The sequence below is a fragment of the Salmo salar genome, chromosome ssa07 (assembly GCF_905237065.1).
Source record: "Salmo salar chromosome ssa07, Ssal_v3.1, whole genome shotgun sequence".
Classification (NCBI taxonomy): Eukaryota; Metazoa; Chordata; class Actinopteri; order Salmoniformes; family Salmonidae; genus Salmo; species Salmo salar.
Genome location: NC_059448.1, coordinates 15,861,606 through 15,879,062, shown reverse-complemented (window position 1 = coordinate 15,879,062; position 17,457 = coordinate 15,861,606). Strand labels below are relative to the sequence as shown.

General features: G+C 42.3%; 1 protein-coding gene across 2 annotated transcripts in view; it reads left to right on the top strand.

Moving 5' to 3' along the window:
- Positions 1-17,457, top strand: part of LOC106608656 (regulator of G-protein signaling 12) — an 80,165-nt gene that overhangs the window by 45,053 nt on the left and 17,655 nt on the right. For both annotated transcript variants that reach the window (XM_014206742.2, XM_014206743.2), the window contains exons 4-10: positions 11,585-11,606; positions 13,368-13,540; positions 14,588-14,680; positions 14,986-15,129; positions 15,556-15,735; positions 16,091-16,244; positions 16,998-17,095. In XM_014206742.2, coding sequence (XP_014062217.2) covers positions 11,585-11,606; positions 13,368-13,540; positions 14,588-14,680; positions 14,986-15,129; positions 15,556-15,735; positions 16,091-16,244; positions 16,998-17,095 — 864 coding nt within the window. The remainder of the gene's footprint in view (positions 1-11,584; positions 11,607-13,367; positions 13,541-14,587; positions 14,681-14,985; positions 15,130-15,555; positions 15,736-16,090; positions 16,245-16,997; positions 17,096-17,457) is intronic.

Below are 17,457 nucleotides of genomic sequence, written 5' to 3'. Positions count from 1 at the left end.
CACGCAATTAGTATTTGGTTGCATTGCCTTTAAATTGTGTAACTTGGGTCAAACGTTTCAGGTAGTCACAAGCTTCCCACAATAAGTTGGGTGAATTTTGGCCCATTCCTCCTGACAGAGCTGGTGTAACTGAGTCAGGTTTGTAGGCCTCCTTGCTCGCACACGCCTTTTCAGTTCTGCCCACAAATGTTCTATAGGATGAGGTCAGGGCTTTGTGATGGCCACTCTAATACCTTGACTTTGTTGTCCTTAAGCCATTTTGCCACAACTTTGGAAATATGCTTGGGGTCATTGTCCATTTGGAAGACCCATTTGCGACCAAGCTTTAACTTCCTGACTGATGTCTTGAGATGCTGCTTCAATATATCCACATAATTTTTCTTCCTCATGATGGCATCTAATTTGTGAAGTGCACCAGTCCCTCCTGCAGCAAAGCACCCCCACAACATGATGCTGCCACCCCCATGCTTCACGAGTGGGATGGTGTTCTTCAGCTTGCAAGCCTCCCCCTTTTCCCTCCAAACATAACGATGGTCATTATGGCCAAACAGTTCCATTTTTGTTTCATCAGACAGAGGACATTTCTCCAAAAGTACGATCTTTGTCCCCGTGTGCAGTTGCAAACCGTAGTCGGGCTTTTTTATGACGGTTTTTGAGCTGGCTTCTTCCTTGCTGATCGGCCTTTCAGGTTATGTTGATATATGACTTGTTTTACTGTGGATATAGATACTTTTGTACCTGTTTCCTCCAGCATCTTCACAAGGTCCTTTGCTGTTGTTCTGGGATTGATTTGCACTTATCGCACCAAAGTACGTTCATCTCTAGGAGACAGAATGTGTCTCCTTCCTGAGCAGTATGACGGCTGAGTGGTCCCATGGTGTTTATACTTGCCTACTATTGTTTGTACAGATGAACGTGGTACCTTCAGGCGTTTGGAAATTGCTCCCAAGGATGAATCAGACTTGTGGAGGTCTCCAATTTTTCTTCTGAGGTCTTGGCTAATTTCTTTTTATTTTCCCATGATGTCAAGCAAAGAGGCACTGAGTATGAAGGTAGGCTTTGAAATAGATCCACAGGTGCACCTCCAATTGACTCAAATTATGTCAATTAGCTTATCAGAAGCTTCTAAAGCCATGACATCATTTTCTGGAATTTTCCAAGCTATTTAAAGGCACAGTCAACTTAGTGTATGTAAACTTCTGACCCGCTGGAATTGTGATACAGTGAATTATAAGTGAAATAATCTCTCTGTAAACAGTTGTTGGAAAAATGACTTGTGCATGACACAAGTAATATCCTAACTGACTTGCCAAAACTATAGTTTGTTAACAAGAAATTTGTGATGACTCCAACCTAAGTGTATGTAAACTTCCGACTTCAACTGTATGTTCGTTACACATGGCTGTCATACGCTTGTCTTGATTTGATTTGATTTGGAGGCCACTATCAGATGTACAGCCAGGTCCATAATTATTGGCACTCTTGATAAAGATGAGCAATAAAGACTGTATAAAATGCATAATACCAATACTGCAATATATCTTATGCAAAAAAAATATAATTATTTTATTTTATACTAATATAATTGCTCAGAGAAAGAGATTTTGTTTAACAAGTTATACAAATACATCTAAAGGTGTCAATTATTGCCGCCCTTGTTTTGGCACCCTTGTTTTCTATAATCTGCATCCTTCTTTTGACGACAAACCCACGACTGGTATGCGTGGCCAAAGAGACCAATTTTCTTGTCATTTGCCCATAGCACCGGTTCCAATCAAAGTGCCAATGCCGTTTAGCAAGCTCCAGGCGTTTACATTCTTCGGTTGCTCTCAGTAAAAGCTTGTTTTTGGCAACCCTTCCAAAGAGCCTATTGGCATGGTGACATCTAATTGTAAATTTGGAGACTTGGTGACCCAAAGATGAGACCATGCTTTTCTTTGCCTCCCGAACCATCTTCCTCACTGTGCGTGGGGACAAGATACACTTGCTTCCAATACCAGGCAAGTTTACCACTGTTCCAGTGGTTTTAAACATATTAATTGTTGCCCTAATAGTGGTAAGTCGTATTTAATTTTGTGCAATTTTTTTGGTACCCATTTTGTATCCAAATGTGTGTTACATCATTTTTATACCCCAGTGAAACAGGATCCATGTAAAAGCCACAAGACAGTTCCTTAAACTGAGATTAACTTTAAAAAGTAGAATGTTAATGCAGATGGTATTTTGTTTTAATTTTATTGATAAGAATCTTTAGGGGTACAAATAATTTTGACATATTTTTTAGATAATTTTTTATACAATAAAATCAGTATTTTTTTCTCACCTTTATCAAAGGTATAAATAATGTTGGACCTGACTGTAGCCTACATTACTTCTTAGGAATCAGTGTATAATCTGTGTTCCCCCTTGAGTTCTCTACCAGCACCTGGGCTATATGAAAACATCAGGACTTCAGTAAACTGTTTTACTACATTTCTATGCAATTTAAAACTCAAAAATGCTATTTGGAGTTTTTGAAAATGTACCCAAGCCATTATCAGATTGGATGCTGTTGCTTCATTCGTCTCAATCAATTTACAAACACATAGCCTATTAGATATACAATTAGCCACTACACATGAACGCACATGAACTCAGCACCGGGATTAAAAACTATAATTTTATACGTACAGAGGGATCTGTTAGCAGAAAAAGTATTTTATTAAATAAAAGTTAACAAATACATTTGCTTTACAGAACTTTTTCTGTTGTAGCAGTTTTAAAATATAATTTCCTGTAATTTGACACATTTTGCCATGATGTATGCCATGTTAATATGATATCTGAGTGAGATGACTAACAAAATCAATGTGGCCCCCCCTGGAGTTAAGGGCCATGATTAGCTGGCTAGACTAACTAGACAAATTGACCAATCTAACTTTTCTTACTGACATGGGCTAATTAATTGAGTGACATACAACAACATAATGGAAACAGCTGATGAACAACAGAGTTTCAAAATTGCTCCTACTATTTTAACCCTCGACAGTAAGTTGAGACCCCGACTGAGTTCCTAATTATTTATTTCTTTATTTTATTTTTTTAAATTACAGAGGTCCTGACCTCAGAGTCCTCATATGTAGTTATGGCCTGGCTGCCTAGTGCCACCCATGGATAGAGCCAGTCACTGGAGGTGTGAACAGAGGACGAGAGCAGAGCAGTTGAGACAACAGAGGTGGGCAGCCATCACTTGATCTCTTCACAGGGGTGTACTGCTGTGAAGGAAATAATGAGCTGGAAAACACACAGAGGTGTGTGTGTGTGTAGTCCCAGCAACCACTGTGGGCTGTCACCACACACACACACACACACACACACACACACACACACACACACACACACACACACACACACACACACGCACGGATGACGCACACATACACACACACACACACACACACACACACACACACGCACACAGGCACACACACACTCTGTTTCGTGAATCACCAGTGTGACAACTTTCGTAGGTGTGGCGAGATAAATCAAAAGAGTGTTGAAATTGCAATTTTTTTATGGATTATGTGTCGTGAAGTGTTACCTACATATGTGAAAGGCAACCTGACATGACATGATCTGACATGTATAATTATCGTTCATCAGAAACGCTTCTCATATGACACATAGTGATTTAGGAGAGAAGGTACTTGGTTGGCTATGATCCGCGATGTGTCAGGATGAGATGCACTGTATTATGCTCTCCTATGAGGCAACATGAATGAAAGATTGTTTGGTAAGTCCATCATCCTAGAGAACAGGATATGGCTGACATCTCAACTGTTTTTCCCATCAATGTAACACAACACAAGGCCTTGAAATATCATACTACTACTAGGACTATACGGTATTTGGCTAGGCTTCTACTCTAGCGACTGATTTTGTGTTGACATTTGAGTCATTTAGCAGACACTCTTATCCAGAGCGACTTACAGGAACAATTAGGGTTAAGTGCCTTGCTCAAGGGCACAACGGTAATAATACTTAGTCAGATAATAGTCAACCCCTTAAAAATGTAAATTAACATACATGACTGCTTAATGTATTTTGCTATTTTTACAACATATTAAAAAAAATCCCTGTAGCGTTTTTGTCACTGGTATTACCCATATTTTGATGAAAATTCAGGCTTTCCAGAATATAATTTGACTATTTAATTTGAATATATAATCAAAGACAGAAAAGTTTCATGATAATGAAAAGATGGCAGCCATAGTGGCTCAAACCACAATTATTTTTTATCAAATTCCCTTTTCCCTTTACTGTAAGCTGTGGAACACCGGTGACACATCTTAAGGCTTCACATGAAATGAATAATAAATAATAAATAATAAATAATCATCAAATTGCTAATAGAAGAGAGATTCCAGACTCACCATGTGCTTTTCAAAACAGCCCCACCTCCGAAGAACCTTTGACCCAGTTAGAAGCTGGCCAGCATGTTGCATGTTTTTTTTATGGTGGTTTTTATAATGGGGTAACATGAGGGACATGAAATTGAGAGGTATTCCCTGTAAATTATTTATAATATTTAGTTGATATTTTAGTTTAAGTAATCCACTAAATAACTATACTACTTTCCTTTGTATTATGACATTTAAAGTGTGTAAAAAATATATATTTTCAATTCTAAATATGTCACTTGACCACGACTCCTGACCCGAGGGACAAGCTAGGATATATAAAAAAATTTTTTTGCAATAGAACTGTCTTACATATGTTTTATTAACACAAAAACACTTCAATTAAAACAAAAGCATATATTTTGTGTTATTATCTGATGTTTTAACTGTTTTTCCTCGTGGTTAAGGCGGTGGACTGGAAAGCAACCACTTTCGTAGAATGACCCAATTGCATGGTTTCAGTAGGGACTTTTTATGAGTTATAAACTAACCAAGACGTGTGTCATATCATAGATGATGGCTGTCTGTAGTTTAGAATAAAATGTGGTTACTGGAGACTACTGTGTATTTAAAGGTGGTGTTTTTAGTACTTTTAACTGACAGATCTACTGAAGCAACAGTTGAGTGGGTGCTCTCTCCACCCTCTGTTTTCTATTGACCCCTTCATCTTCTCTCCCTTTGACTCCTGGCTGTATGTTTTTTATTTAGTTATTTCACCTTTATTTAACCAGGTATGCAAGTTGAGAACAAGTTCTCATTTACAATTGCGACCTGGCCAAGATAAAGCAAAGCAGTTTGACACATACAACAACACAGAGTTACACATGGAGTAAAACAAACATACAGTCAATAATATAGTAGAAAAATAAGTCTATATACAAAGTGAGCAAATGAGGTGAGATAAGGGAGGTAAAGGCAAAAAAGGCCATGGTGGCAAAGTAAATACAATATAGCAAGTAAAACACTGGAATGGTAGATTTGCAGTGGAAGAAAGTGCAAAGTAGGAATAGAAATAATGGGGTGCAAAGGAGCAAAATAAATAAATAAATAAATACAGTAGGGGAAGAGGTAGTTGTTTAGGCTAAATTATAGATGGGCTATGTACAGGTGCAGTAATCTGTGAGCTGCTCTGACAGCTGGTGCTTAAAGCTAGTGAGGGAGATAAGTGTTTCCAGTTTTAGAGATTTTTGTGTTCTATGTATGTGTTCTAGCCACCACACAAGAGGTGGCTTTTAGGACCCGTCTGTATGAGGTTGGTTCAGCAGCCTTGTGGTTGTTGAGTGAAGACTAGATGTTGTGGTTCTTGGGACTGCCCCTTGTTTCGCCTCTGTGAGAGAGGGAAAACCCTGATGCAAGGTTTAAATATGGTCACCGTCACTCCCAAAATGGAATGGACCGCAGTGGGTGCACATGAACGTGATCCCTAACCCTCAGATGGTCCAACATTATTTACCACTGACTGACTCTGAGACTGAGTCAGTCAGTGGGCGGGTACAAAATGTGTCTGGTCATATTCCTCAAGTCATTGATCAATGAAGGATGTTATTTTAGATGCATAAATTGCTTCTCCCAGCTGTGACCAATAGTAGATCCACAAAGATATTTAAATTATCTCTTGTTATGCAATCTTTTGTCATTAAGCTTTGGGGGCACTGGTTAGTCGGGCTAATTGAGGTAATATGTACATGTAGGTATAGTTAAAGTGATTATGCATAGATGATAAACAAAGAGTAGCAGCAGCGTAAAAGAGGGTGTTGGCAGGTGGGGGGTGGCGGGAGACAGTGCAAATAGTCCGGGTAGCCAATGTCCGGGTCACCGGTTAGTCGGGCTAATTGAGGTAATATGTACATGAATGTATAGTTAAAGTAACTATGCATAGATGATAAACAGAGACTAGCAGCAGCATAAATGAGGGGATGCCGGGGGGGTGGCGATACACAATGGGTAGCCGTTTGATTACCTGTTCAGGAGTCTTATGGCTTGGGGGTAAAAGCTGTTGAGTAGCCTTTTGGTCCTAGACTTGGCGCTCCAGTACCGCTAGCCATGTGGTAGCAGAGAGAACAGTCTTGACTGGGGTGGCTGGGGTCTTTTACAATTTTTAGGGCCTTCCTCTCACACCGCCTAGTGTAGAGGTCCTGGATGGCAGGCAGCTTAGCCCCAGTGATGTACTGGGCTGTACACATTATCCTCTGTAGTGCCTTGCGGTCGGAGGCCGAGCAGTTGCCGTACCAGGCAGTGATGCAACCAGTCAGGATGCTCTCGATGTTGCAGCTGTAGAACCTTTTAAGGATCTGAGGACCCATGCCAAATCTTTTCAGTCTCCTGAGGGGGAATAGGTTTTGTCGTGCCCTCTTCACGACTGTCTTGGTGTGTTTGGACCATGATAGTTTGTTGGTGAGGTGGACACCAAGGAACTTGAAGCTCTCGACTTGCTCCACTACAGCCCTGTCGATGAGAATTGGGGTGTGCTCGGTCCTCCTTTTCCTGTAGTCCACAATCATCTCCTTTGTCTTGATTATGTTGAGGGATAGGTTGTTATTCTGGCACTATCCGGCCAGGTCTCTGACCTCCTTCCTATAGGCTGTCTCGTCATTGTCGGTGATCAGACCTACCACTGTTGTGTCGTCTGCAAACTTAATGATGGTGTTGGAGTCGTGCCTGGCCATGTAGTTATGGGTGAACAGGGAGTACAGGAGGGGACTGAGCATGCACCCCTGAGGGCCTCCCGTGTTGAGGATCAGCGTGGCAGATGTGTTGCTACCTACCCTCACCACCTGGGGGTGGCCTGTTAGGAAGTTCAGGATCCAGTTGCAGAGGGAGGTGTTTAGTCCCAGGATCCTTAGCTGAGTGATGAGCTTTGAGGGCACTATGGTGTTGAACGCTGAGCTGTAGTCAAGGAATAGCATTCTCTCGTGGTGTTCCTTTTGTCCAAGTGGGAAAGGGCAGTGTGGAGTGCAATAGAGATTGCATCATCTGTGGATCTGTTTGAGCGTTATGCAAATTGGAGTGGGTCTAGGGTTTCCCGGATAACGATGTTAATGTGAGCCATTACCAGCATTTCAAAGCACTTCATGGCTACGGACGTGAGTGCAATGGGTCCGTATTCATTTAGGCAGGTTACCTTAGTGTTCTTGGGCACAGGGACTGTGGTCTGCTTGAAGCATGTTGGTATTACAGACTCAATCAGGGACGTGTCAGTGAAGACACCTGCCAGTTGGTCAGCACATGCTTTGAGCACATGTCCTGGTAATCATTCTGGCCTTGTGAATGTTGACATGTTTAAAGGTCTTACTCACGTTGGCTACGGAGAGCGTGATCACACAGTAGTTCGTAACAGTTGATGCTGTCATGCATGCCTCAGTGTTGCTTGCTTTGAAGCGAGCATAGAAGTGATTTAGCTCATCTGGTAGGCTCGTGTCACTGGGTAGCTCGCGGCTGTGCTTCCCTTTGTAGTCTGTAATAGTTTGCAGGCTCTGCAACATCCAACGTGCGTCGGAGCCGGTGTAGTACGATTCAATCTTAGTCCTGTATTGGCGGGTTGCCTGTTTGATGGTTCGTCGGAGGGCATAGCAGGATTTCTTATAAGCTTCCGGGTTAGAAAGTGGCAGCTCTACTCTTTAGCTCAGTGCGAATGTTGCCTGTAATCCATGGCTTATGGTTTTGGTATGTACGTACAGTCACTGTGGGGATGACGTCCTCGATGCACTTATTGATAAAGCCAGTGACTGATGTGGTGTACTCCTCAATGGCATCGGAAGAATCCCGGAACATATTCCAGTTTGTGCTAGCAAAACAGTCCTGTAGTTTAGCATCTGCTTCATCTGACCACTTTTTTATAGACCGAGTCATTGGTGCTTCCTGCTTTAATTTTTGCTTGTATGCAGGAATCAGGAGGATAGAATTATGATCAGATTTGCCAAATGGAGGGTGAGGGAGAGCTTTGTACGCGTCCCTGTGTGTGGAGTAAAGGTGATCTAGATTTTGCCCTCTGGTTGCGCATTTAACATGCTAATATAAATTAGGTAAAACTGATTTAAGTTTCCCTGCATTAAAGTCCCCGGCCACTAGGAGCGCCGCAACTGGGTGAGTGGTTTCCTGTTTGCTTATTTCCTTATACAGCTGACTGAGTGCGGTATTAGTGCCAGCATCCATCTGTGGTGGTAAATCAACATCCCCGAAAAAATTATGAAAACTCTCTTGGAAAATAGTGTGGTCTACAGCTTATCATGAGATACGCAACCAAAATCTAGAGATTTCCTTAGATTTTGTGCACTAGCTGTTGTTTCCAAATATACACAGACCCCCCTCCCCCCCTCGTCTTACTGGAGTGTGCTGTTCTGTCTAGACAGTGCAGCGTATATCCCGCCAGCTGAATGTTTTCCATTTCGTCATTCAGCCACGATTCGGTGAAACATAAGATATTACACTATTTGATGTCCTGTTGGTAGGATATTCGTGATCGTACCTCATCTAATTTATTGTCCAATGATTGTACGTTGGCAAGTAATATTGATGGTAAGGACAGATTTCCCACTCGCCATCAGCGGATCCTTACAAGGCACCCCGCCCTGTGTCCTCTATACTTGCGTCTCTTTCTCTTGCCAATGACGGGGATTTCGGCCTTGTCGGGTGTCTGAAGTACATCCTGTGCGTCCTGCTTGTTGAAGAAAAAATCTTTGTCTAATCCGAGGTGAGTGATCGCTGTCCTGATATCCAGAAGCTCTTTTTTGCCGTAAGATACTGTTTCAGAAACATTATGTACAGAATAAGTTACAAATAACGTGACAAAAAACACATAATAGCACAATTGGTTAGGCGCCCGCAAAACAGCTTCCATTTCTTCCGGCGCCATCTTCCGGCGCCATCTATATGATTTATCTCAAGCATTAGCCTGGTTGGAAGTGCCTTGTCTAGACACATCCGGTGGACAGAAAAGTACCTCGTACCTACGGTAAAATATGGTGGTGGATCTTTGATGTTATGGGGTGTCACGTCCTGACCCTAGTAAGATGTCATTTTCTATAGTAGAGTAGGGCATGGCGTGACAGGAGGTGTTTTGGGTTGTTGTATGTTTTCTATTTCTATGTTTAAGTTCTAGTTTCTCTATTTCTATGTTGGGATTGTTTGGGGTTGATCTCTAATTGGAGGCAGCTGATCCTCATTGCCTCTGATTAGAGATCATATTTAAGTAGGGTTTTTTCTCTTCCTGTTTGTGGGTTATTATCTTTTGAGTAGTGTGTTTTCCTCTGCGTCACGGTTTGTTGTTTTTGTATATTCAAGTATTTAAGTGTATTGCATTCAGTTTCACGTTTAATAAATATGTGGAACTACGAACACGCTGCATTTTGGTCCGCTCCTTCGAACAGCCGTGACATGGGGCTATTTGCTTCCACTGGTCCTGGGGCCCTTGTTAAGGTCATGAACTTTACCAAGTAACAGGACAATTTAGCCAAAAACTTGGTTGCCTCTGGCAGGAGGCTGAAACTTGGCCAGCAAGACAATAACCCCAAGTACTAATCAAAATTCACAAAGAAATATTTAATGGACAACAAAATCAACATTTTGCAATGGCCGTCGCAGTCTCCGGACTTGAACCCCATTGTAAACCTGTGGTTTGAATTGAAGAGGGCAGTTCATAAGAGCGGACAAAGGATATCAAGGATCTGGAAAGATTCTGTATGGAGGAATGGTCAAATATGCCTTCAAATGTGTTCTCCAATCAAATTTTAACATTTTAGAAAAAGGCTATATCCTTATCCCTTTTAGAGATATTTTGAAATTACTTGTTAAACAAAATCTCTTCCTCTGAGCAATTGTATTATTATAAAATATTGAATTTCTCAATTGTTTTCAGCGTACAATACAGCTCAGTATTTGTATTATTTATTATAAAGAGTTTTTTTTGCTCATCTTTACTAAGGGTGCCAATAATTTTGGAGGTGACTGTATCTACCAGCATGTTCACGCTGAAGTGGCTTCTCATAACCTCGTAGGGATTCGGTCTCTCTTTCTAAATGAATCCTCCAACACACTAATTAATAGTGTGTTCTTGGACAAAGCTGAACGATGCTCAACTCATTTCCTCTGCTGCATTTGAAAATATTTGCCTTTCAGCTGTAAACCTTTATTTTAGCCTTACTAAACCAATGTTAACAGATATCCCTGTTTTTTTGCCATTCTCTCACCAGCAGTCTTCAAATTGTTTGCTAAGTAAACATTTGTAGCTGCTGCATAAAATCAACCTATTCTTGTGAAGAGAAGAGACCATTTCTATAATAAATATGCCAAAAATGAAATTCCAGGAGTGTGTATTCATTACAGAAACCATTTACCGTTTAAGAAACAAACGGAAACAAACAGGGAGGGACCTACTTGAATTTGTCCAATAGAAACTCTTGTTTGCATTTTCCGTTTGGAGTAAACAGACAAAACGTTTCGCAACAAAATCGGCATAATGATTACACCCAGGCTTTGTGTTTTTTTTGTTTTTGTCTTTCCGAAGATGCTTGTCAGAATTGCTGATCACTCTGTGGCCTATAGTCTTATATAGACTTTCATTGCCCACTCAGCCCCTGAATTAGCATGTGAAAAGTGGCCTATTAGTGCAAGCAACGGCCGCTTACTTGGCTCCTCATGATGACTTCTAGTCTGACCACCACACCAGTGAGAGGGAACATGCCACTTGGTGTGTGTGTGTGTGTGTGTGTGTGTGTGTGTGTGTGTGTGTGTGTGTGTGTGTGTGTGTGTGTGTGTGTGTGTGTGTGTGTGTGTGTGTGTGTGTGTGTGTGTGTGTGTGTGTGTGTGTGTGTGAGAGAGAGTGTGCATCTCCGAATGTGTTCATGTGCTCCGAGTGTGTTTTTGTGTGTCCAAAGCGTGTGAGTCATAGATAGTGAGTGTGTGTGTGGTGAGAAGTGGGACCCATTCTTGAGGTGTGAGCAGCTGTGTGTGTGTGCAGAGGCCCTGGGCTGGATACACCCACATCCCACAATAATAGCCACACACACACACACACACACACACACACACACACTGGTGGGATGCCTGGAGAGACATTCTGTGCTCAGGCTCCAGTGGTTCCTTGCCTCAGAGCAGGAGGAGGTCATGACGGCATCTTCTCACTCATGTCTCTCTTTGTTGTCTTTCAGTCGGCTGCTTCCTCAGAAGGTGGTGAGTACATTTCTCTTTTCCTTACACTTGTTCTTACATTCACTTTATCTGTGATGACAGAACACAGCACATATATTTGTTTCCTGCACCTGTATGTACTAGGCAAAGTAATACGCTTTAAGTTGAGTTCAACGAAAGTGTTCCAAAACAAGCATGGGCCAAATGGGGCGTTTTGTCCCTCCATGGACTTTTTTGTTGAACAATAATAGTCACTTTTTGTGTGCCTTTGTCTTGAATGCGGCTTTCTGCTTCCTGTATGTTTGCTTTTTATTGTGTGTTTATTAAGCTCTCCACAACACGCAACTCTGAGGTTATTGAATAAAACAGGCTCACAGAATATGATGTCAACCTATTTATTTACGACCTCACCAAAAGGCTCTTGTGCAAGGGTTTTAGGACAGGGTTTCCCAACTCCTCGAGTATTCCAACCAGCACACATTTTTGTTGTAGCCCCAGACAAACTCACCTGATTCCACTTATTGAGGGCTCGATGATTAGTTGAATCAGGTGTGCTTGTCCGGGGCTGCAACAAAAATGTGCGAAGTTCGGGACACTGGAGGACTGGAGTTGGGAATCACTGTTTTAGGATAGGGTTTGGGCTTGGGTGTTTGCTGTCGGTTCCCCCTTTCACAGACGTTTAATAATGTTTGCTGAACGCCATGTTCAATGGAGCTGTGGTTTTGGAGGAGCTGCTTAGCTCTTTCAATGAGCATGTGGCGAAGAAACGCTATGCTATTTATCCTGAAAACCACCTCATTAACAAAGCAACACAGGACCCATATTTGCTCTCTGCTGGCAAACTCAAGATTCCAAACCATCAAATCTAATACGGCTAACTCCAAACCAAATATCATGTCAATATCATGTCACTGAGGTCGATTGGCAGAGCTTTGAAATTAAAATATAAACAAATGTCTGGGACAAATTGATTGGCGCAATAGAAAATGGAATACGTCTCTTGCGTCTTTTAATGGGAGATGTGAAGGCTTGTAAAAACCAGCTTGTTTTATGCCTTTACAACTCTGCTGACACCTACTGATTCAGCTGGGCGAGTTGGCTAACAAAGGCATGAGCTTCTATAGTTAGACTGTATCCCGAGGCATTACTCACAACATTGTAAAGTAGTCAGTCACGAACAGTCATGATTCAGTGTCCAAGTTGTCATGTAATATTTGCAATAGCATTTAGAGGCTACATTGAATTATTATTTGTCCCGTGCTTGTGCATGCTTATCAGTGATCAGATACCCTGGTGCTGGAGGCTATGGATTCATCTGTGTAGTGTTTTCAGAAAGCTCCTAACAGGGGCTTAAAATTCCTCAATTCCCTTAGCATTGGCAGATCGTGAACACTCCTCTTGCCTGACATTGACCATTCAAGAGCATTTTGGTAACAGACCTTACTGCCTTCCTTTTTGTGTTTTTGTTATTTTGCTTTCTGGTTGGTGGGACTTTGAAATGGGCATCTGCCGCCATAATAGCAGGCACTAACTGTGAGTCCTTGGAAGTACTTGTTTAAATAGGCCTATTTCTCTAGATTCCACAAGCTATTCCCTTCTTTTGAGTGGTTTTGGACTAATATCATTTTCTCCCCTATCTTTGAACTAGCTTAGAATTGTGTCACTGAATGAACTTTTTCTCTGCTGTAGACTATGGTGCAGTATTAAGGCTGTTGTTGTCAGAACAGTCACTGTCAGAACAGGTCTGGTCCCTACTCCCGTTGTCCCCTAACCACTTTCCCTACCATTTCCCTCTCTCTCCAGACCATGGTGGTGGTGTGCAGCTCCAGGGCTGCTGCAGCCAGAGCAGTCTGAACAGCAATGGCAGTCTGCCCGGCGCCGGCAGCCTCAGGAGGCTGTCAGAACGCCGGGTGGCCAGCTGGGCCGCCTGCTTCGAGCGCCTGCTCCAGGACCCCATTGGCGTCCGCTACTTCTCAGTATGTACAGTAAAGAACTCTGGGAAATTGAGTTTTATTTTAGTTCACATCATTTTAGTTCACTGTTAGTTTAGTTATGTGATCTGAAACCCAACAAACTCAACAGTCCATTATCTCTCTCATTCTCCATTCTGTTTGATGAAATCTATACTCGTCTACCTCAGACACCCAAAATTATGTTTTAGTTTGCATGTTACGTGATGTTACAGTTACCTCTCTCATTCTCCATTCTGTTGGATGAAATCAATGTGAAGCTACCTCAGACATACAGGGGTATTCAACTCTTACCCTACGAGGTCTGGTGCCTGCTGGTTTTTTGTTCTACCTGATAATTCATTTCCCCCACCTGGTGTCCCAGGTCTAAATCGGTCCCTGATTAGAGGGCAACAATGAAAAAACGCAGTGGAACTGACTTCGAGGTCCAGAGTTGAGTTTGAAGGCGTTAAACCATTCTCTTCTTATGGAATAGAAGCAATAGTTAACTATATAGTGTTAGGTTCTAATTATCAGAGTAAGAACTCGATGGACACTATGATAGCTTAAACCAAGTTTATTCTTCCCAAAGGATCGAACAGTTGAACCGACAAAAACATGTTTACAATAGTGGTGGTATATGTACCCCACTTTGGATGGAGTCTCCTCCTTCTCGCTAAACATTGTATCTTTATTGCTAGGCAGGAAACTAAGTGATACAGGTAATAAACCTTTCCTTCTCCCTTAACGTGACCTGAGTTCGACCCCCTTCATCACTAATCCATGGCTCTCTCCCCTTATCAATGCCTGCCACATATGATCGTTTTCCCTACACTCAGTACATTCCAAGCTTAATTGCAGCCACCATATACCTTCCTCCTACAGATAACCATCTACTTCTGGCGTAGACCCTCTAAACCATAGCACTCAATATTTCAACAGAATACCTGATAATTAACCTTATTTCAAGTTTAGGTGTTAGAACCCAGAATCCATCAATAGCCAGTCAACACTGGACCCGAACATTCCATGCTTACTGCAGGTATGATAAAGCTGTTGTTTGTGTTTCCACAGGAATTCCTCAAGAAGGAATTCAGTGAGGAGAATATCTTGTTCTGGCAGGGCTGCGAATACTTCAGTCATATACCTGCAACGGACAAAAAACAGGTAAGGTTCTTCCTCGTACACATCACCAAGACCAAACCATACTTTCCTATCTAGTCCATAGGCTTTGGATGTCATGGATTGATTAAAAAAGAGCCCTCAATATACTGGACATGTCTGCGTGTCTCGACAGACAATTCCTTGGTGCCCTTAGAAGTGCTGGTTGTGCAGCACCTTGTGTGGCTGAGTGAGGATCTGTGTGTAAAACACCAGAATCAGTCCCCTTCATAACAATGGACTAGGTTATGTCATAGTTGTGTGTGTGTTTGTGTGTGTGTGTTTTTAAAACATCTTCCTCTCCTCTCCAGCTATCCCAGAGGGCAGGGGAGATCTACAACAGCTTCCTGTCCAGTAAAGCCACCACGCCGGTCAACATCGACAGTCAGGCCCAACTGGCCGACGACGTCCTCACCTCCCCATGTCCAAACATGTTCAAGGCTCAGCAGTTACAAGTGAGAGGACCAACTGCCTGGAACTCTATGTTATATTGTTGAATAAAGAATAATATATTTTATTGTCAACCCACCCTTATACACACGCACACGCACACACACACACACACATAAGGCTATGAGCAGCACAGTGTCAACTGCCGGGGCAGCACTGCTGGAACAATTTTTATTATTCAGTGTAATCTGCCTGTTTCCAAAATGGCTCTTGTGCTTTACCAAGGTCAAACACAAACTGGCATCCACCCCCCCCCACCCCCCCACACACACACAAACTCACAGGCCTGTACAACGTCAGTGTAGATCTGTCCAATGTTGTTACAAACATGACTTAATCATAGCTATTACCACATATGTCATAACACATGTCATAACTGATTGTGACCCTTCATAACACCAGACCCTTTTCTATCCCCATTTTGTCTGTAGATCTTCAACCTGATGAAGTTTGACAGCTACTCCAGGTTCCTCAAGTCTGGCCTGTATCAGGAGTGCATGCTGGCCGAGGTGGAGGGACGACCTTTACCTGACCCCTACCAGATCCCCTGTAGCCCCGCCCCCTCCAAGCACAGCGCCAGCTCCTCCCTCTCCCTCTCCACGCCCATAAAGGTACCTGCCTTGTACTAAAGTAACCTTAACAGCCCAAATAGTATCTGCTATTGTCTTAGTAACCATCGCAAATGTTTGTGTCATTCGCCTGTGGGATGCACATTTTGTGTTGTAGCCAGTATAGGTGTTTGTTAACCTTCAAAACATCAGGGTCATATTCACTTGATACCAAATGGAAGGAACACAGACCAAAAGGGACTACCTGAACTTGTCCAATAAGAAACTCATTTTCCATTGCAATTTTTATTGTTTCTAAATGTTTTCAATAGAAAAACGGTTTGCTACATTGTGCACTAATGTATACAACCCAGGTGTTAGACATGTTGTTTGAACTAGTTGTTTTGTTGACCAATAGGAGGCCAGGAAGCAGAGGTCAGGAAGGTCACTAAATGACGACCCCGGAGAAGAGCATGATGAGCATAAGAAACGGGGCACCTTCTTTTCTTGGTCCCGGAACCGGAGCTTCGGGAAGGGACCCAAGAAAAAGGACATTGGAGAAATCAACCTCGGTCAGCAATCCTCAGTCATAGAAGTTAATCTTATGTATTCAATTCAAATAACGTTTTTTTCCTGTGAGGGAACTTCTTGTGTATGGTTTCAATATTGACATGAAGCTTTCTGGCATGCATTATGTTCTTTGGTCAGGCAATACACAGCACAGCACTGCATGCTTCTGAAGCGGCATTTGAAATGGTGTTTTGAGCTTCATCTGATTTATGTCATTGGCGATGTTATGCAAATGTTTTTCCTTGATAGTAGCTTGTCTTTTAAGGGGGGGAGCTGTGTTGTGACGATGCATGGATAGTAGCTTGTCTTTTATGTGTAGCTGTGTTGTGATGATGCATGGATAGTAGCTTGTCTTTTATGTGTAGCTGTGTTGTGATGATGCATGGATAGTAGCTTGTCTTTTATGTGTAGCTGTGTTGTGATGATGCATGGATAGTAAGTAGGGATGGGATGATACCAGTATCGTGATACTAGTTTGTATCGTGGTAAAGAAAAAAACCACAAAGGTAAACAGCCTTAATGTTGGAAACAAACATCATTATGTTGTCATCCAGAGTCACATTTATTTATTTCCCGAGCTATAGCACACAATATTGTACATACAGTAGGTTTTTAAAGGAACAAATAGTTATGTCTGCCTCTTGTTCTCATTTTGCATGGAAAGAATATCGCAATACTGGTGCGTTTTCTGTGTATATGTGGAATGAGTTCCTAACTGTGACCTCTGACCTCCCTGGCCTTCCTGTGTTGGGTAGATTCCTGGAGCAGCAACGGTCGGAGGGAATCACAGGGCTCCTTGTCCTCAGGTGCCAGTCTGGAGCTGGCCACTTCCTGTTCAGCGGGCAAGATCGAGGTAACATCTGCATGCACGGCCAGGCCAGGTCACCATGGCAACGCTGAACCAAGATAGCTCTGTAGTAGAAGCAGACATTATACAGATCACGACTCTGTTTAGTTTCGTGGCATGTTGCCAGAAAGTCCTCTTGACTCGGGTATGCCGCTGTCAAAATGGTTATGACAGGTGTTATATGAAACATATGACTTAATGGGGGTTCATTTCAAGGTTCAGACGTTCAATGTAGTTTCTTTTACCCCATAGGGAGATTTGTTTGCAGACAGGACGAACATTAAACACTACATACAATACAAGACATAGAGACATTGTTGCTGTTTTTAACTCTTGGTCCTCTCTTGCTTCTGTTGAGTTTTATCTCT